The sequence below is a fragment of the Podarcis filfolensis genome (genome assembly GCF_964270895.1).
Source record: "Podarcis filfolensis genome assembly, chromosome: 10".
NCBI classification, from domain to species: Eukaryota; Metazoa; Chordata; class Lepidosauria; order Squamata; family Lacertidae; genus Podarcis; species Podarcis filfolensis.
Window position 1 is genome coordinate 5596075 of NC_139612.1, and position 21867 is coordinate 5617941.

General features: G+C 40.0%; 1 protein-coding gene across 20 annotated transcripts in view; it reads left to right on the plus strand.

Moving 5' to 3' along the window:
* Positions 1-21867, plus strand: part of MAGI2 (membrane associated guanylate kinase, WW and PDZ domain containing 2) — a 593450-nt gene that overhangs the window by 462943 nt on the left and 108640 nt on the right. For 17 of the 20 annotated variants that reach the window (XM_083574937.1, XM_083574923.1, XM_083574920.1 and 14 more), the window contains one exon: positions 4663-5298. The exons of the other annotated variants lie outside the window; for them this stretch is intronic. In XM_083574937.1, the coding sequence (XP_083431063.1) occupies positions 4663-5298 (636 nt within the window). The remainder of the gene's footprint in view (positions 1-4662; positions 5299-21867) is intronic. 20 annotated transcript variants of the gene reach the window in all.

Here is a 21867-nt window from a genome sequence, read left to right on the forward strand (position 1 = left end):
ATGCAGTAATATATTTCACTGCTCCCAAATAGCAGAGTAAGTGTGGGAGACAATTTTCACTATGCTCTTCAAATCCACTGATGCCCTGTCATGCAGTTCACTGGCTCCAGGTTTTTTATTATGATAAAGGGCTTCCATACGCAAAGCCAAGAACAGAGTGGCTTATTTTACCTACCGAGAGAGAAACCTTCTGCAGTGAGTAGAGCTGTTCTTATTTCATGTGGTCTTGATGAGAAAGGATTCATGATTTATGTTTATTATACGTTTCGCTTTGGCACAGTGCAAGCTCCTAAGACCAGTTCTCTGCACAGCATCTGGTCCCGAAAGAGAAACCTGCCTGCTTTTTGTACTCGGTATTCATTTTATGGATTCCCTTCTTAGTGCTATCCTTGCAGTTTTAAGCTCCGCTGTTTCATGTTTACCACATCAGCAAATAATCAAAGCCTTTAGATTCTCATAATTTATTTTATACTTCCTTTCCTGAAAAAAAAAAGTTAAATGCTTTCATTTAAATAGATCATGCCGCTGTATGTAGAATACAATGGAAATGTAAATAGCCTCGGCGGCTAATCCACATCTGCCTGTGTGTAATTACCGGATGCATGCTGGTTAAGCACTTTTTCTTTTTCTGAAAAGCCAGCTTTTTAATTAAAACATGTGCACAGGGTAAAAGTAGAATTATACTGGGTCTCTCTCGGTAAAAAAAAAACCCTATATAAAATGGCAGATCCTTATCAAAAATATCCACTTCCTGTCATGCTCAACAGCTATGTCTCTTTTATTTTATTTAACCAAATATACTTTTACATTTCTAATAAGCCTGCTACAATCTCTCCGGGCTTGTCTCTTGTTCCAGGCCACATTTCTGAAGGATTTTCAGGAAGGCTGGGAAGGCAGGAGGAGATGTGCTGTATTATGGAGAAGTGAGGGTGGGGTAAGACAGTCCCACCAGGAAACACACACACACACACAGAGAGAGAGAGAGAGAGAGAGAGAGAGAGCGTAACTGCTTAACTGCTTAATGTTAACTGAACCTTCTTCTAAGCCACAGAGGCACTGAAGGGTCAGCAAGCAGAGTCCCTTTCAACTATATAATAGGAACAAGTGGGAACTAACCAAAGGTATTGTAGATCAACAACTCTGATGTGGTGGGTCAGCATTTTGTTCCCCTCAATGTTCCAGGTACCAGGTTGTGGACTGGCACTGGTCCAAAGAGCCCCACTTAGTGTAGCACTGTTGTGGATAACTAGTTTTCTTTTCAGAAATGCCATGATTTGTTTTATGCATTTACATAGAGGCATTTATAGCTCACCTTTCACTCTGTGTTTGGGTTACGCATCACTCAGTGCAATTACATCACATACCATCCCTCAAAGCCCTGTGAAAAAATCTGTGTCTTGAGCTGACATCAAAAGGTATACCATGATGAGACCAGACACATCTTGGAGGGAAGGACGGTCCACTGTCTGGGGCACTGTAGAAAATGCCTACTCAAGCCCCACTGTCCCAAAACTGCCGCAGCATTTTGGGTTCTACAGCCCCTTAACAAAAGGAATCTAAAATTCAAATATAAATAAATACACATTGCAATGGAGTACATTATTCCCCTGCTATTTTGCCATTATACACACACTTAAAAAAATAAAAATACAACCTGAGTGCAGTTATCACATGTGGATAGCTTCCTCCAATTTCTGTTGTGTTTCTAGAGGAATTCCATCTGGATAAATCCCCCCTGTGAGTACGGCTCAATTCTCCATCACTATATATTTTGAGTTGCCAAATATCTCTGCCTTGTGTTGATATGTCTGTATCAGGCAGTCATTTTTGGTTGCCATAAGATTATGCCACGATGTACTAAGTCCTTTCTAGACCTACAGATGTGGCCCATTGTTGCACTGCCCTGATCCACTGCCCTGCGCTTGCTTAGACATCAGAATTCAGATTTTTCCCAACTTGAAACATATGTTCATAGCTTTGATGCTTTGCTTGCTACAGTTGCTCACGGCTGCTCAGAACAGATGCACAAAGTGAACAGGATGGAACCTACCAATGGTTGTGATTGTGAACTAACCATGGTTTGGTTTAGCAGGTCATTTAAACCTGGGAAAACTACAAGCAACAACCAAGGTTTGGATGAGACAAACCATGAACCTTGGTTTGGATGACACACTAAGCCAAACCATGGCTTAGCTCATAGTGGCACACTAGCAGCATGACCAAAGCTGCCAAAATCTCCTTCCAGTTTGATGTTACAACACTTCAGAAAGACAAAAAGCTACAAATAGTGTTATGGATTTCTCAGGAGTCCTTTCTTTTGCAGTTGCCTATTTAATTCTACAGATGTCTGCAAAAATGTCATTTATTAGATCTGTTTTAAAGCTAATTGCAGAGTGGTAAGGTCTAACATGTTCAGTATACAGCTCTCTCCCAATCGATGTCTGCTGCTTTTATAGACACAAAATCCTAAGAGATTATGATTGGCACATTTTGGCAATTGATTCAACCTTCATCTGTAAAAGCACACAGTTGTGCCTTTTCTTTGCTGCTGCATTCAATGAGCCAAGAGAAAATATATATCTGTAACTCTATTATAAAACCTGGAAGGGGTGGGGTGGGGGCTTGATAAACTCAGTCTTTACAAATTCCAGATCTGGACTAATGTGTAGACTAGAATGTAGGTCCCCGTTAGATTTTGTACTTTTCCTTATGCTGAGATACAATCCTCACTTCCAAAAATTTCAAAATGCATTTTTAAATGCATGTTTTAAGAAAAAATATGTTTAGAAAGGCAAACTTTGAAAGAAAATGGATTTAAACACATTGAGAGAAAATGGATTTAAGCAACACAGACCAGGAACAGAATAAACCATCCATTCCCAAACCCAAGTTTCTTGTAACTTTCCAATGTGCTAATATACTACACATGGAGCATTTTCTCTGCAGCGAAGCAGGACTGCACCCACCTCACACTTGCCTTCTGAAGTGGTACAATCCACAATTCCACCATCTCCCTCTGTCCTGTTGTATAGAATGACTCACTGAATACCAACCCCGGTGGTGGTCATGGTATTAGATTTATTACCCACCCTTCACCAGAAAGTTCTTTCTACCCTTTATATATAACAATGTGTCTCTGTCTTCCTTTTCCAGCCTCTCCATTCTATTCTGCCTCTCAGAGACACACACATTCATTGTCTCAACATCCCGTTTAGTACTTATGGGGGGTTTTGTGGGGGGTTATCTGTCCCTTAGGTTGTCCCCTCCCCCTTAAGATTTGTTGTACCTCTCTACAACTTCATGGATAAAAAGTAATCAGAGATGGAAAGTAAGACCCAAGCACAAGCATTTGAACTTGATCTATTATTTAAAATGTTGTATTATTTTATTGTTGTTAGCCGCCCTGAGCCCGGCTTCGGCTGGGGAGGGTGGGATATAAATAAAAAAATATTATTATTATTATTATTATTATTATTATTAGATGGAAAATTCAAGTGTAGGTAGATTGCAGTTGAGGAGTGGAACTAGACCTTGTGCCTTGGCAAGACCCCCCCCCCCCCCGCCAATGTGTACCTGGACTGCGGGAGAGGCCATCAGAACCTTTCCTCCTGTCAAATTTGTATCCATTCTTGTTCATTTATCTAATTGTAATGCAAAAAGGTATTGCTGGCAGGTCCGGGATGAGCTAGTGAATGAACCTTTGATGTGATGGTACTGGCGCATCTGGGTTTCTTGCAGGGTCTGGTCCCTGTGTATATTTGGTTGTTGCTGTTGAGCATCCATTATAGATTAGGGAGCTCTCTGCAAGCAAGGACAGGTCTACTACCCTGGACTTGGGAGAGGCAAGTATCATTTTCCAGGATGGACTATAGATTATCGATGATATATTGGAATTTTTTTAGATAACAGCACGTGGTGTTCTATCACTGTCTCTTCTGGCTCAGTCTTGAAGCAGATCATTTCTGGGTACCATTCTGTCCTTGCTGAACGGCCTTTTTACTTCATTGGATTCATAGTGTGATTTTTTAAAAAATGCCTGTTGCAAATCCTTACAGTATGTCCTTGTCCAATGATCTGGAACATATGCACTGGTATCACAGGGATTGGCTACAGAAAAATGGATCTTGTAGTGTCCTCTGGAAGCTAGAAGTATGTACTATAGATATGTTCAGCAGTCAGTGCACACAAAAAATAAGCAATGGATATTGGCAGGAGGTTAAACGCTACTACCTTTCTGAAAATAAACACGACTGAAAACATGTCACATGCAAAATAATAAATAAATCCTGTTTCACAAATGTGTTTAGAAGAAAAGGATCCGACTTTAAATAACAGTTTCCATAAGAAATTGGAAAATAAAGAGGATATTGCTTTGTGTCTATGGGAGAACAAAAACTCCTGTTCTATGTACACAACAGATAAAAAGTTCTCTGTTCCTAGTAGCCTCTGTGATTTATTTTTAATTTGGAAATATTTCAAAACTTAAGGTAAATCCATGCCACTTTTTCAGCTGCTAACATTATTTTTTCAGGCAGGCATACGTTATTGTGTCAACAGCTGCAGCAAAATGGTGATCCCTTTTGGAGATCCCAAACTGATTCACTTTTTTAAATTCAAGAGTAGTTGAAGTTATCTCATATCACTATTTTTTTCTCTTTCTAGGTGATGTCATTGTCTATATTAATGAAGTTTGTGTCCTTGGGCATACTCACGCAGATGTAGTCAAACTCTTCCAGTCTGTTCCCATTGGTCAGAGTGTCAACCTGGTGCTATGTCGTGGATACCCTCTGCCCTTTGATCCTGAAGATCCTGCCAACAGCATGGTGCCACCACTTGCAGTCATGGAGAGGCCTCCAGTAGTAGTAAATGGAAGACATAACTATGAAACTTATTTGGAATACATTTCTAGAACTTCTCAGTCTGTTCCAGATGTAACAGATCGGCCACCACATTCCTTGCACTCCATTCCAGCAGATAGTCAGCTTGATAGCACATTCCCACCACCTGTTCATGATGATAATGTATCAATGGCTTCTTCTGGGGCCACGCAAGCTGAACTCATGACCTTAACCATTGTGAAAGGGGCCCAGGGCTTTGGCTTCACTATAGCAGACAGTCCCACAGGACAGAGGGTGAAGCAAATTCTAGACATTCAGGGGTGCCCTGGTTTATGTGAAGGTGACCTCATTGTTGAGATCAACCAGCAGAATGTACAGAACATGAGCCATGCAGAAGTAGTGGATATACTTAAAGAATGTCCAGTTGGAAGTGAGACTTCTTTGATTATCCATAGAGGAGGTAAGTCTAGAAAGCCTGCACAATTACAATAATATGTATGAAAGGATCTAAAATATGTTTGCTATGTCACTGTGTGGAAGAAAGTTCTCTTCCTAAATCTGGAAGGAAAAAATGTATACCTACTGAGGCATGTAGGCAAAATGTGATATTATAGTGTAAATTGCCCTTCTGTTATGTTTTGAGACATTTAACACTCATTAGAATTTTTGTCTTTGTAAGTGGAAAATGTAGGTGTTATTGTGTGTCCCAGCTTCTTCTTCTTGTTTTTTGTTAGTTTGTTTTGTTTATGCATGATGTTTGTACGTAGAATGTTACAAGATGTATAGTGTTGCAGTATTTAAGTGTAACTCTCATATGCAGATTGGATCAAGAGACCTAATGATCCACTCAACCAAGAGTACATGGTTCATACGAAGCAGGTTGTAAATTCACCCACAACATGTTCAGATGTATCAGATGTATCAGTTGATTCTGAGAGTGTTCTCTGATTTGGAAAATCTAATATCTCACAGAGTCCATATTAAGAGATTTAGTTACATATCTGATTGTTCTCCCTGTGGCATAAATATATGATTACTTATATCTACAAGACTTTTATGAACAATTACTACAGATTAGATTTAATTAGAAGTTACCCTGTGGAATTAAAATTGACTGAAAAGACTACCCAAAAGAGATGAAATAGTAATATGTATGTAGAGCTGAGAAAACTTGTAAGTTTCATTGCAGTTGTAAAATTGAAAATGTTTTTTCAGCACTTTTTTCCAGAAACCAATTGTAGCAAGCAAAAACGTATGTGATTTAATAAGAAACTAGGATGGCAGTCCTTCTGCCTTTCTATATATTTGTGTGTAGTAAGAGAGGAGGTTTCATCCCTTCTCTTTAAACCATGATCCCTCCTGGGTGAGTCCCTGCCGCACTGGGCTCAATAAAGTCATTGAAATGAAGAATACTTATTTATGAAGAAGCAGAGGAATGTTTGAATGAGTAGCATTTGATTTAAGAAACCCTCTTAAATACGTGTATTAGTTTTGCTTTGAATTTCTCAGTATAATTCAGTATGAATTCTGAATTAAATCTATGCTGGGGAGCATTGATGAGACCTCCGGGTATAGGGCGGTATATAAATTCAATAAATAATAATAATAATATTTCTTACCCTACATTTTGATTGCATTACATCACTGCTACTGAGTCAATTTCTCCAAACAGTTTGTATCTAGACAGGATGTGTTTGGTATGGGTAGATCATGGACATCTGAATATGAATCTGTTATCTCTTAATAAATGTTACCCTTTTGTCCATCTAGGCATAGGATAGGATTTACTTACTGTTTCAATGTTTCTAGAGTCCTGTACTCACATCACAGGTGCGTACACTAATTATGCATAAGGGGAGAGCAGAATTGTGCTCATAGGCCATTTTCCCTGCCCTCACATATGCAGTTGGGTTCCCTGTGGAAAGTTTGTGTACATTCACTTGGTACATGTGTAGGTTCTATCCCAATATTATGCATGTAGGTGTAGAACAAAGCCACACGTTCATCCTACACACATGTCATGTGTGTGTGTAGGCCTAGTGTGAAGCAGTGAATTTAATCCAATGTACAGTAGGATCGCATCTTGCATGATATTACTTTCCAGGAGGTAATATGTAAAGGCAAAATCACTTAAAGTCAGAGCAACCCCCCTGGGACCACCTCTGGAGCTGGTGCAAAAATTGCGGGGCCATCCTATGTTTTACAAGATCTCACAGAGCCCTCTAAAGCCCACACAAGATGTTCCCAGAGCCTGGCAAGCAATGTGGAGGGTTGGAAAAAAATGCTCTTGTTATGCTTGCTTTTCCCATTGCTTGCTCTGGAAGCCTCCAGAAGATCTTGTGAGAGCCTCCAGAGCTCACATAATACTTCACAGTGTCCGGAAAAACCTGGTGTAGAAATAGCTTCTTAAGCTCTCCTCCTTGCTTTCCAGGTCCTGGGAAGCCCTCGCACCATCTTGGGTGGCGCCTTCTGGCAGTTTCCCCCCTCTCTTTCCTCCACCCCACTTTTAATTCTTTTTGGCCAAGCTGTGATCACCTAAGTAAAAACTTGCAATCCTACTGTATAACTGTTGGAAACATCTAGAATAAAAGGCTCTGGTCCTGTCAATGACCCCTAAATAAGACCAAATATCAGAAATGACTGAAAGGAGGGAAGACAAATTTCACCATTTTAAGCAGTGAATAGCAAAACAAATGCATAGTGGTTTAAAGCAACCATCTTTTTTAAAAGTTGAAGAGATGAACGTATGAAGAATGAAGCTTTGGCTTATTGAAACCATTACTGGTTTTGGATTTTAACTGTTGCTCTTCCATGTTAGCTCCTGACAATTTTTTCTGTTTTCTGTTTAAGATATATTTTACTCAAATGCAGAATTTTGAACTTTTACTAATCTTTTTCTGTTTTTGACAGTGCAATCCTATACATGTCTAGTCAGTAGTATGTCCCACTGAGTTAAGTGGGGTTTACTGCCAAGTAATTGGGCTGAAGCCTAAATTACTCTCGTGGTGAAGCTGTTTAATCCCTGGTATTTAACATAGTAATAAAAATTTGGTACCTATAAAAATATTCTTTGGTGCATGTGTTTTTTCATTGGTGCCTCAATGGGGATTACTTTTGAATAGACATGCATTGGATTGCATAATTAGTGCCTTTAAAAAACCCGATCATGAATAGTTGTCTCTGAAATACTTTCCCCCTTTACACTGTTGTAACTAAAGCAGTGATATTGTACATCTATAGACTGTCAACATTTCTTGGCAGCCGACAATAGAAAGCTGTAGTGTTTTATGTACAATTGACGTAAAATGGAAAATATATTTTCTGAACTGGAGATTGCGCACATCACCTGAGGCTTATTGTAATCATTAATGCGGTGACTTCCATAGTTCCAGTTACAGATAGGTAGCCATGTTGGTCTGCCATAGTCAAAACAAAAAAAAAAATTCTTTCCAGTAGCACCTTAAAGACCAACTAAGTTAGTTCTTGGTATGAGCTTTCGTGTGCATGCACACATGTGTATCTGAAGAAGTGTGCATGCACACGAAAGCTCATACCAAGAACTAACTTAGTTGGTCTTTAAGGTGCTACTGGAAAGAAAAAAAATTTTTTGTTTTGATTAATGCGGTGAATAAAGGACCCCCTGGCTAGATTACTTGACAAAAGCCTGTTTTCCACAAAGCTAAACATTAAGTGCATGGGGGGGGTGTAATTGTAGCCTGTTCATGCACCCGGGCTTTACCATGCACTGCCTCCAGTGGCAAGCCATATCTATTACAGCAGCCTTTCTCAACCTTGCAGCCCCCGTCATCCTAGATCATTGCTCTCCGGGGCTGATGGGCGTTGGAGGGCATCAGGTTGGGGAAAGCTATGTTACAACGACACAACTTTCAGCTCCTGTGTGGTAGTGCAATAAACATGGGCCAAGCTATTTATTTGTCTGTTTATTCAAACATTTTTATCCCTCTCTTCCACTTGAAACTAGATACCCACCAGCTTACAGCAGGTACCGTATTTTTTGCTCTATAAGACGCACCAGACTACAAGACACACCTAGTTTTTGGAGGAGAAAAACAAGAAAAAAAATATTCTGAATCTCAGAAGCCAGCACAGCAAGAGGGATCGCTGCGCAGTGAAAGCAGCAATCCCTCTTGCTGTTCTGGCTTCTGGGATAGCTGCGCAGCCTGCATTCGCTCCATAAGACGCACACACATTTCCCCTTACTTTTTAGGAGGGGAAAAGTCAGTCTTATAGAGCAAAAAATACGGTCTACAAAGCAAGAAAAGTAATAGTGGTAATAGTAATAATAATAATAATAATAATAATAATAATAATAATAATAATAATAGGAGGGGGAGGGGGAGGACAGCAACAAGAACATATAGAAAAGGGTAATAAATGAACAAATCTACAGAAATGCTTGCAGGGTCACCTTGACTCTAGTAAAAATACTTTTTAAGGCACCTCCTGTGCATGGTTACCTAGAAGTAAGTCTCACTTTGTCCTACCAAGTATATTTAGGATGTCAGTTCCTTCTGAACACACACAGTAAGGCGGATAGTCTATCCTTCCCAAGAAGCAAATTCCAAAGTCTGGGCAATGCTACAGAAAAAGGCAAGTTGTGACTCCCAGTTTTCTGCACCTCACTGAGCAGAGGGCATTGCACCACGTGAGCCTGTTGAAGCTGCTGGCCAGCTTGCAGGGCAGCACTGCAGCCCCCATGGCTGGGGAAGGCGATGAGCCCCCTGAGGCATCTCCCTCAAGGAGGGGTGGGATTGTGCTCCCCTTTGAAAGGGCTTGCTCCCATACGACCTTCCTCTTCCTCTTCCGGCTCCCATTGAGGGCTTTAGTTGTCACCGGTTTACAGGGCCAGAAAGAAATTTTACTCCCAACCACAACTGGCCCTTGGTGTGGGGGTTTTGGCTTTCTTTCAGTGGGTAGTAAGCAGTTGTTAGGCATCTTATATGCATAGTCACAACTTGATGGAAATGTGATGGGGTAGGCTTTAAGTATAAAGGAGGACTCACCCCATGGAGGCCCTGAGGTCGCAACCAGCTCCCAGCCCTAGCTAGGTTACCAGCTGTCCCAGTCACATGGTTTTGCACCATGCTGGGTCCTCAAAGCTGGATAAGTCCCATTGTATGCCCCAGCAGGGCCTGCAGGGTCAGAAGGCCTTGTCCAGCCCCACCTGCTTTTGTTAGTCAATAAAGCTCTCACCTATGGTACCTGGTGTGTTATTGGTTTATGTCCTCTCCTATCCCTCAATGGGCCCAGACAGCTACCTCACAGTCACAGATTTGGTCTGCGTTGTTGCTGTGGGACTTGCATAGATCATGTCAAGCCCATGTTTTCAATTTAAAAATGTGAATAGGTTATTGAAAAAAGACATTTCTGTGACCTGCTTGAACCATGTCCAACCATCTTTGTTGCTTCTTCTCCCATTTTGCTCCTCATTCCTTCTCATGCCTTCTGTTACCTCTCCTATTTCTAGCATCCGACTGCATAAGCATTTCTCTTTTCTGTTTCCTCGGAATATGCCATGCCCTAGTGCCACTGTTCATTTATCCCATAGCCTCTAACGAACCGCACTTAACTTTTCTCCTTGTCTTTTCATGGCTTTGCATCTCAAGATTCTATCAGAATCTTAGCAAGCTCAGCATCAAAACAATTTCACTTTCACACATGAAGGTTCTCTGGAAATATTTTGAGTGTAAAGAGACTGAGTGGCGCAGATGTTTCCAGAATGTCCGATGTTATGCTGTGAACTGCCCTGAGATCTTCGGACAAAGGGCAGTATACAGATTTCACAAATAAATAGAATAAATACTGTGTGTCAACCACCTTCTGTACCACTGGAACAAACATACACCTATGTGAACTGATATAAACATTTGCTCATGTTTATTTATTCACGTCTAAGCACCCTAACATTTGTATTAATAGCTTTCATATTTTGTTGTGCATCTCTGTAGAGCAGTTTGCAATTGCTTCATATTTCTGAATTAGAGATAGGGAAACATAGATCATTGTGGCAAGTCTGTTAATTTGTTGAAGACAAGAATGAGTATTATTTAGTAATAATAAACAGTGACAACAAAAACTATGTTAATTGCACTCATAAAGTAGCAATATGGAAATGTCACCCCTTGTTATAAGTTTCTTTGTGCTATGTACTTTTGTATAATATTGCTTTCGTGTTAGATATGTAATTTTCCTATATGTTTCATGACAGGCTTTAAAATTAGTGGATATAGCTGTTTTTATAACTAATAATGGTAGCACAGCCTCCAGACATTTGCTTAAGAAGTATATACTAAACTTAAGTGGCAATTTTGTAAATAAATTGAAGGGCCAGCTATCAAGGGGATATATATATCCTAAGTTAACTTCCATTAGCATTATTGAGGGTTGCATTGAACACAGTAAGAGGAAACACATCTCCGAATAATGCTTTTTATTAGACAGAAATATTCATTTATGCATATGTAGATGTTGGCATTCCTGTTACATAAAATATTGGAACTACACATTAAAGCCTCTGTATGCAAACTAAGGCTATAGTGTGCTGTTTTAATTCTGTAGCTATTATGAAACTGCCAAGAACAGCTTTAGGACAAAATTTGAACATTTATTTCCATATGAAGTAGCAAAGCTATTTAGTTATGCAGAAAGCAATTGCTTACATTGGATATTGGTCAGGATTTGAACTTTTGTCCTTGTTGAAAGTCTTGTACAATGTTGAGTGTGGAGTGCCTGGAATTTCTTTGTTATGGATCACTGGGGGAAATGGCAAATTTTGGAGGCATATCCAATCATCACAGTGGGATACTGGTTTAATGCTCATTTGGAAGAGAGAGAGGCAATAGCTTGAAGGGAAGCAGGATTCCTGTTGATTTTTGGACTTGAAGCATATTGCCCAAGAACCAGCCAAACCCAACCTTGCCTATCTGATGAGATTGGCTTAGATCAAGGAAGTGGGAGCTGCGACCCTCCAAAAGTTGTTGGGCTCTAACTCCGAAATGACCAGTGGTCAGCAGTGATGGAAGTTGGTGTTGAACAACCTCTGGAGAACCACAAGTTCCTTTCCCTAGCTTAGATGACACTTTACAGTGGGATGCCATTAGGAATACCTGACTTTCTAACTGAAAATGTTGTGCTTGTGTATAAGGGTGTATGTAAGATTTAGCTAAATGTGTTGAATGTCTTTTCTTCTGGTCCACACCGCATGTGTAATATTCTTTTTAATCTCCCTGTTGGGCTTCGAGCTTTTGTTGGCGTAAATTGTGTAGATGATGTGATTTGTAACCTCAGAACAATATTTTGTGGCAATAACAGAAATAAAATGAGATAATATTCTATGAAACAAGTGAAATCATTTTTGTGATAGAAGTATTAGATGTAGCGTTTCTTTGTGATAAATTACCAGGTGAAGTTCCTTTATCATTCCAAAAGCATGAAAACTTTCTTCATGCCCCCTCCTTAAATCCAGATAGCTGTGATTGGTGCACATTTTGAGGCAGCAACTGCCAGTGGGGTTCAATTCAGCTAATTGAAAGGTTGTTGCAGGTGCAGAGAGTTACAATGATGTTTAATCCCATGATGTTCAAAAGCCCAATAGACAAGCAGGTGAGGTGTGTCTCCACCTTGCCTCTATCTCATAGCTTCCCACCGTATAAAGCAGAGATGGGGAATTTCGGCTCCTCGAGATGTTGCTGGTCTCCAACTCAGCCCCAGCCACCATGACTGATGGCCAGGGGGATGGGAGTTGTAACCAACAGCATTTGGAGTACCACAGGTTCCCCATTCCTGATGTTCGGCAATGTTGACAGTCCTTGCTGTGTGGATGTAAGTGTAAAATTGTGATCTGTGGTGTCAAACCAAGCATTGCTTCGAGAACTCCTGTTGAGTAGTAATCTCACATAAGTGAAAACAAATGCTAAAGCAGCACTCTTCCAGTGTCAGCTTTTCACCTATCCATTTAGTTCCATAGTTATTTTTGGCAGACTCCGCACAGATATATGGCACACTTAATCCAAAAGAATTTTTTCAAAAACTTTTCAGAAGATCATCGATTTACCACTGTAAAAAACAAAACAAAAACAAAAGTCATAAGAAGAAGAATTTTTGTTTGAGACAGACAGCCAGACATATACAGAGCCAGTGTGGTGTAGTGGTTAAGAGCGGTGGACTTGTAATCTGGTGAACCAGATTCGCTTCCCCGCTCTTCCACCTGCAGCTGCTGGGTGACCTTGGGCCAGTCACACTTCTCTGAAGTCTCTCAGCCCCACTCACCTCACAGAGTGTTTGTTGTGGGGGAGGAAGGGAAAGGAGAATGTGAGCCGCTTTGAGACTCCTTAGGGTAGTGATAAAGTGGGATATCAAATCCAAACAGAGAGACAGATCCGGGGAAATAATAAGGTTTATCTTAGTGTTCCTGTTTTCAAAATGCTTCACACCCATTGGGTTGTATCTAATTTCTAGTCACAGTAGACTCATTGAAATTAAGGGACCTAAGTTGGTCCTGTTAATGATGTCCTCCAGTGGTGCAATAGGTCAGTGTGTCTGGCTGTCAACCAGAAGGTTGGTGGTTCAAGCCCACCCAGGGATGGCCATGGGCTGGACTAGATGAACCTCAGGGACCCTTCTGACTCTACAGTTCTATGAATTAATTTCAATGGGTCTACTCTGGGTATGTCTAACATTGGATGCAACCCACTAGCTACATAATCCTAGCAAGTGCCCTGCAAGGTAGACCAGTGTTATTATCTACATGTTGCATTTTTAGTGATCATTCTAGGGACACCAGGTGAATTCTTCTTGGCTGGGGTAAAATTTGAAACAGGGGAGGACATCCACGCCATGCATTTAAAGTACATTCAATGCACATTTAAAGCATGTGTCTTCTCCCAAAGAATTCTGGGAATTGTAGTTTGTTTAGAGGGGAAGGTTAATATCCTTTATGGTGTAGATCTGCCCAGGGACTTTTCAAATCATGCTTATATTTTTACCCACCCTTTTCTCGTGCATACATGCTGCATACTTTTGACTATTTTGTGAGGCTAACGCCAAATCAATCTATTCCATATTCTCTTCACGTGGGCCTTCGCTTATACAGAGCATAGTTTTTTATAGGCAAGGAAGACATTTCTATTTAGGTAACAGTGTTATTGTGTGAATTCAGCTTACTGAGTATTGTGACATCTTTTTTCTCTTAAAAAAAATAAAATGATTCCCTGCCTTGTGCTTTAGCACAGTAGAGGGATTTAAGATATCTAATTATTATGATTTTTTTTAAAAAAAATCAATGTATGAATTTTCAATATGGGGAGAAATCAGAGACTCCACATGTGAGTCTTAAGGCCCAGGCTTTGTCATTTTCTTTGAGGCTAGAAATAATTTACATTTCAGCATTTCTAACAGAGCAGTCTGCTAATGTCTAGGGGAAATAAATCGATGCAGCAGCTTCTTTTTCTTTCTTTTTTTAAAAAAAGAGTGAAAGTAGCTTATGCTAAATAATTCATCTGGGATTAGCTAGCCTCAAAAAAAAAAAATGCAGATAGTTTTGCTACTTCAGTATAATCTACATGTTTTAAAATTCCAAAAGTTAGATGAAACAAGGTTATGAAATACTAGTTGTTCCTCATGTCCTTGTGGGGATACTTTCAGAATTTTTTCCCTGAAAATTCTATGTCCATTTTATCTATCCTGGACCCTTATCTTGCCTTGCAGTGAGCCTGAATTAATTCAGGAAGTTTCAGTTCAGTCCTGATTTTGCCTCAATTAGAGTCTATTCTGGATTAAGCTCCACTCTCTCAAAGAAGCCCATGTTCTTGCATTCCGAATGAGCATATTCTGCTCTAGGTCCTGTGTGTCTGCTGCAAGTCCTGTCAAAATCCTGATTTCTAATCCTCTGTACAAATTCTGACCCTTGAGTGGAGGTCTTGGCCCCAGAGTGGAAAGGATGGGGGTGGTAATCATTAAGCATTCATGAGATATAAGCTATAGGCTAATATACACACTTATTAAGGAGTAAATACCCGTGAACAAAGTAGGACTTACTTTTGAGTAAAATAGGCATAGCTGCATTTCACTGTAACATTGTGGTTTTTAAAACATTTGCTTAGTGGATTAATTTTCTTGTTGGATTTAACCCTGATTAGGATTAGTTTGTAACTTTTTTAAAAAATACAATTTATTTGTTCCTCTTTAAAACGTCACAAGTCTCTGCTGTTTCTGCAGCAAGAAACTAACATGGCTACCCCTCTGGCAAGTGACTCTTTTGATGAAAACAGAGGAAATTGTGGATTTGAAAGTAAGAGGGAAACAAAGTCTCTAGAATTGCAACAAAAAGCAGGGGGGAAAACATGTTTGTAGCTGTATGTACAGGACAGTTCGATAGATCAGTGTTTTACCCATAACTTGTGTCATGTTTAAATCAGATCTCAATATCTGTCCCATACATAGGGTGGGGCATTTTTAATAGCAAAGAGAACTCATAGGAAAGTACTGCAGCTTAGCTTTCCCAACCAGCCAATCTGAGATAGCAGATATTCTTCTTCTAGTTGGAAGAAATGCTTTTGGAGGCAGATATTCTTCTTCTAGTTGGAAGAAATGCTTTTGTATTGCAAGGTAAGCAGCGACTGGGGAGCGGTTGATTCGCTGACCCGTGGGCCTACCCCATCTTTCTACGTGCTTGGGACTGATCTCTGTTAAACATGGTAGATTTGCAGCTATAACAGCCAGCCTGGTCCCTAGGCAACTCATTTAGAAGTGCAGTACAAGTATTTTCAGCCTAGTGCAGAGTGCAGAATTCTACTTCTGTGAAACATAGCTATCTTGGAAACTCATCTTAAAGGTGATAAAATGACCTTGAGATTATATTGGTCTCTTTTATCTGCCAACCCATATTTCATAGTATGGAATAGGAAATATTTTTATTTTTAAAAACCCTCTAAAGAAAGTGTAATCAATTAATTTCTTTATTCAATTGTATGTGATTATTGTATGTGATTATTATTATTTACAACATTACAAAGTTGAGCACAAAGCTGCAATTTTATCTATATTTTTTAGTATGAGCTACAGGTTTTCAAGTTCAATTTGAATCTAGTAAAGAAACTTTTAACCATGCAGTCCCTCTTAAAGTTTTGTCTTTAGTTACCAGGACAGTATTTTCCTACTTTTTCTGGCTCCTCTTGCCCCTACATAAGTACTTTTCCTATTTGCCTTTTGAAGATGCCTTAATTAGCTCTTAGTACTGCATGAGTTGATAAAGTTGCCTTTCTTTGGGGTTTAGCTCCTTCCTCTGAGTCTCTAGAACAGAGAGGGGAAACTTGTGGCCATTCAGCTGTTGTTGGAATAAAGCTCTCATCATCTGTGATCACTGGCCTTGCTGATGCAAGCTGGAGTCAAACAACCCCACTATAATTTCAAGAGAATCTCACTGGTATAGACACACCTTGCCTTTGGTCTGCATTAAGAATGCAGACACTACATAGTACACATCCTGCTTTTCATGTGGTGCAACAATGGAGGTGTTATTTCGATATCTTAGGACAGTTATGCTTTTTCTGCTAGCATATTTAACAATGACTATCCTGACCTTTCAGCCAGTGGAAAGCATACATCCTAAATCGGATTCACTCAGCACTAACCTCTACAGCACTTACAAGCTTTTTTTTTTATTCTATGCCATAGAAGCATCTATGCTTCTGTGATGGCGATATACCCCCAAATAGTGGTACCGGTGCCATGCAACCAAATGGCTTAGACAAGAAACAATTAAATTTTGCAGAGGTTAGTGCTAAGAGAATCAAATTAAGGAAATAAGTATTTTAAAACATCGTTTGAACTAGAGCCTAAAATAACCTGGATATCTGGAACATATGCTAAATATAAGGAAAAGGTAAAGGGACCCCTGACCATTAGGTCCAGTTGTGACCAACTCTGGGGTTGTGGCGCTCATCTTGCTTTCTTGGCCGAGGGAGCCAGTGTACAGCTTCCGGGTCATGTGGCCAGCATGACTAAGCCGCTTCTGGCGAACCAGAGCAGCGCACAGAAACACTGTTTAACTTCCCGCCAGAGCGGTACCTATTTATCTACTTGCACTTTAACGTGCTTTCGAACTGCTAGGTTGGCAGGAGCAGGGACCAAGCAACAGGCGCTCACCAAATCCCAGGGATTCGAACCACCGAACTTCTGATTGGCAAGTCCTAGGCTCTGTGGTTTAACCCACAGTGCCACCCGCGTCCCATGGTAAATATATAGAGGTCTAAATAATTCAGCCTAGTGTATATTTTTAAAAAATCTTAATGTTTCCATGTGGAGCACCCTCGGGGCTAGTAAGCCTAGAGCAGGGATTGCCAACGTGGTGCCCCCCAGATGCTGTATACTACAGCTCCTGTCATCTTTAACTATTGACAGTGCTGGTGGGGGCTGATCAGAGTTGTAGTCCGGCAACATCTGGAGGGCCCTACATTGACCACACCCAGCCTAGAGGCTTTTTGCCCTTCCCTTCTAGTTATGATTTTTGTCCCCTCTATTCTGGCTTGCTGGTTTCACACAGAAATTCATTGCTTTCCCCTCTCATTAGCCTTGAAGTGGTTTGTGTTTGTATAGGGGTAGTTACGGCAATTGTATCCCCATTACCAATTCCTGGTCAACAAAGATTAATAGATCTTTCATGTGTGTATAACTCTTGCATCCAGCCTTGGACAAGTCACATGTGAATTGATTTAGCAAGGGATTGCAATATTCAGTTGATCTCAAGAATGATCCATCTGAGAGTGTCTTTTTATGAACCATGTCCACGTTCTAGAAATATAGGGCTAGGTTGACTTGGAATACTTAACTATTGAATTACAAAGGTTCGCACAGTAATATTTGCTTCTCTGCTTCACTTTACCTTGTTTTTCTGGCCCTGCCTAATTTCAGCTTTAGACTTCTGAAACATTTCCCAAGCATTAGATTTGCTTCATGTGCCCTCTGCTTCTTAAAATGGAGAGGTTCTCTCAGGGCCTCTCCAGATTTGTGTTTTATTGCAGATGTATTCTGACTGCAACATGTTCTCGCTACAATAATTGTGCATCAGGAATTGATTCATTCTGCTTTATTAGTTGTTCTGCAATGCTCCCCCAATGCTGCCAACATTATTGCTGTCCAGAGGGGCTGTAGCACAAAAAAAGGAGGACAAAACAAGAACAGAGAGTTTGTGATATGAAAAGTTATGGGTTTTCCACAGGAAATTAGAGGGTTTGTGGTGATTGAAAATGAAACAGTATGACTGCCCCAAAACTTTTGCAGGTGCAAGTAGCATAAAAACAGGGTTGCATAGGATCACCCCAATAGCATTATGAACACCACAAATGCATACTAAAAGTGATGTCCGGAGGGGCCCTCTTTGCTACATAATAACACAGGCTTTAAATCAGAAGATTGACTTAAGATTTAGATCAGAGGAGGCTAAAACAAGGGGGGGAGAAGAGGCTAGAGCAACTGAAGGACTGTAGCAGAGAGAGGACTGTCTGCGACAGAGGCAGGACAAGGGTATAAAGTCAAATAAACAGATGCTGCTGTAGATGTAGTTTCAGTGCAAAAATCAGCAGTTAGCAGGCTGTTTATGACTCCTGAAGGGAGAAGGATGCTATAGTATAGAGTAAAAGGTGTCCCAGAATCGAATGAGAGCATGAGACTCTTAACCTCAGGGTCGTGAGTTTGAATCTCACGTTGAGCAAAAGATTCCTGACTTGGAAAGGACCACGAGGGTCATCAACTTGATAACTTCCAATGATTCTACAAGAAGGATCAATAGCAGTCAGCACTTTGTGGTGATTGGAAAGACCACGTATTTCCATGCATTATATTGTGTGGCACTAATTATTTAAAAAATGAATGAGAGCACAGAAAGGCTACGCTGATGAAGCATCCCACCAACATAATTGGCAAGAGCTTAGTTTCCATATTAAATGAGCACATTAAAAGAAGAAAGGAAATGCATCTCGGAGCATATGACACTCCCATCTCCTTTTACAGCTCTCCATCTCTCTTTGGGACAGAAATTGATTCAGACTCTTCAGATTTAAAAGACACACTTAACAAAATGGAAATATCCCTTCCATACTGAGGAAGCTGGAAAGAGTGCAATAAAACGTGATTTTGCAGGCCTCATAAGTAACTCTAGTCCCACATCCCAATTTTTTATTGGTGTTTGTCCAATGAAGGGATCATATCGTGCTCTGAAAGCAAACAGCAAGGCAATTAACAGAATGTCATTCACTAGTTTCCTGTTCTTCGAAGAAACTATTTTCATTGGGACTTACTCTGCATTGCTTAAATAACATCTCTTCCTCAGAGAAGTGCTTTAAATGTTTCAGTATTGAAAGAATTTGGGGTGGGGGTTGAGCTCTGTCAGTTTCAGAACTGCTGCACAAGTGCAAAAAGCAATGAAGATACTATGGATAAAGTTTTAGCCCAGTGAAATAAGACACCATCTGTCCCTCACAGGATGCATGTATTCATGAAAAGAGCCTACAAAAGGGCATTCCATATTAAGGAAAATTGCTTTGCAGAACTGTGGTTATTAGGCAAATTCACATGCAAAAAGGTGTAGATTAGGATAAATTTCCTCTAAAATTCTGATTAATTTTTTTAAGCCTTTTTTTTATAAAAAATGCAAATTAATGTGGAAACTGAGAGAAACTGAAATTGACAGATCCACACTTGGACGTATCCCATGAATGCAGAATTCACAAAACTATATGCATATATAACCCATCTGCATTCAGTAAATATCTAAAAACCTTTTTTATTTATCCAGGCTTTCGGTTAAAAGTGTGATTAAGTTTTCTTCTGGTTTTAATGTCTGCTTATGCTATAATGATGTTTTGAATTGTTCTATGTAATGTTATGGCTATACGTGTCCCTGGACTCCCCTGGGGATGAAGTATGGGTTATAAATTTCATATGTATGTTATCTAATATACATTTCTACATTTGTTTATTACATCAAACAAATGTATATTAGATAACATACATATGAAATTATAAACTAGAGTTTATTTAAAAACAATTCTCTAAAGTTTTATTGATTTTAGATTATATTCACATTTGCAGAAAAATCAAGATTCTAATCATTTAATAACAGCAAAAGTTCCGATTCAAAAAGTTTAAGCTTCATGTTTTTAGTACCTTTAATTTCATGTCTTCCTTGCTGTCAGGGGCACCATCTCTAGGGGCCCAAGCACCCACACAAAAAAATGGTTGTGGGTGCTCAGCACCTACACCATAGGGCCCCCTGGCGCACCTTCTGATGTCTTGTGAAGCACTGGAAGTCATGTCCAAGGCCTCACGAGACCTCAGAGATGCTGTGTGAGGCCTTTTGAGACCTCAGAACCTGACTTACGATGCCACCAGAAGTCAGGTTCTGAGGCCGCGGGGCAAGTGAAGGCATAACCTGGGGCCCAAGACAGCGCCACTGCTTGCTGTGGGCAAATATTAAGGGGGAAATGTAATTTGTGTCAACAAAATAAAAGATAGGAAAAGAAAACAAAGCTGAATATGCCCGGGCTAATTAAAAATGAAAATAGATTCAACATTCCCAAAGTGTTTATTTACAGTTCTAACAGAACAAGACTTACAGCAATCTCCATCAATATATAAATTCCTTGTTTGAACTTTAACTCTTAAAACATGTATCTTGAACGGTGTTTACAGCACTAAGTGATATGGGCCCCAGACAAATAAAAATAAATAACTTAGAAGCCAGACTCAGTTAGTAATTTATGTGAAGTATATTATTATTTAAATAAGATCTAATTACTCTGGTCATGTAGGGCATCTGCAGAGAGAGAGAGAGAGAGAGATATCTGGCATCAGCATCCATCACAAAGCTGCATGCCTAAAAAATTGAGTATTTAAATGCTTCATTGTTCATGCACTTAGGTTTCCTGTTGTTACAGAAATAGGTTTCTAAACACAAATTAGCGTTTGTCAAAAAGGAGCTGAAACTTGATATTTTGTAATTCTGTGGTAAATCTAAACACCAGTAGCAAATTAATAGGATATCCCACTGGTCCCATTGGCAAATAGTAAGCTCTTTGATTGCATTTTCATCTTCTTGGTACCACCACTGTTGTCACAGAGACTCAGACTTGCTTTCTCCCCTCAATGTGACTTTAAGTTGTCCTTCCGTGTATCATAATAAACTGGTGCCTTCTCCTTGTGGTGACAGGCAGCTGCTGCTACAATCTGCCCCCACCCCCCAAAAAATATATAAATTATGTGAAAAAATCTAATTCATTTCCTGCCCATACTCACTAAATCTTTTAAACCAGCATAGATGATTTAAGTCTGATCATGCAAGCTGGTTGCTGAGTCATCCTCAGCCTCTGATTGCATTACAGTTTGAATGCATTTTTCTGCATGGAGGATTGGGCTCTTATGGTGCTATACTAAAAGCCTCGCTATATCTAATATTGCATAGCCTTTATACATCTACATGTCAGGTGATGAGAAATTGTTGGAAGCGCCTAAAGGGAGAAAGGTTTGAAGGGGGGAGAAGCAAGATGTGGCTAGCATGAGGAATAACTGGAAGGCAAAAATAGTAGATAAGTGAGATTATGCATGGATGCACAATGAAAAAAGGATGGCATGGTTAACTGAAAGGCAGGAATTAAGACCACAGGGGTGACACTGCTGCTTCCTGTCTTGAAGGAGACTGAGGATGTGCTCTTTAATACCAGTCACTGAATAAGTAAACTGATCAATGTGTTTCCCACAGTTCAGCATCTCATCTGAAGGCAGCATCCTCTCTCTGCTTAAAGAAAACACTATTTTGGTACCACTTGTATCATCTTCAATGCACTTGTTCTATACTTGAACTCTCCCCTTTGAATGACTCCCCCTCCCCCATTTCCCAGCTGACTTTGCTGCAATGGTGTTCAGGGTCTTTTGATACAGCGTTATGCTTTAAAGCGCCCAGCAGGCTTTTCTTTTGTTGTGCATCCTACTTTGCTCATATTTTCTTTTCAATGCA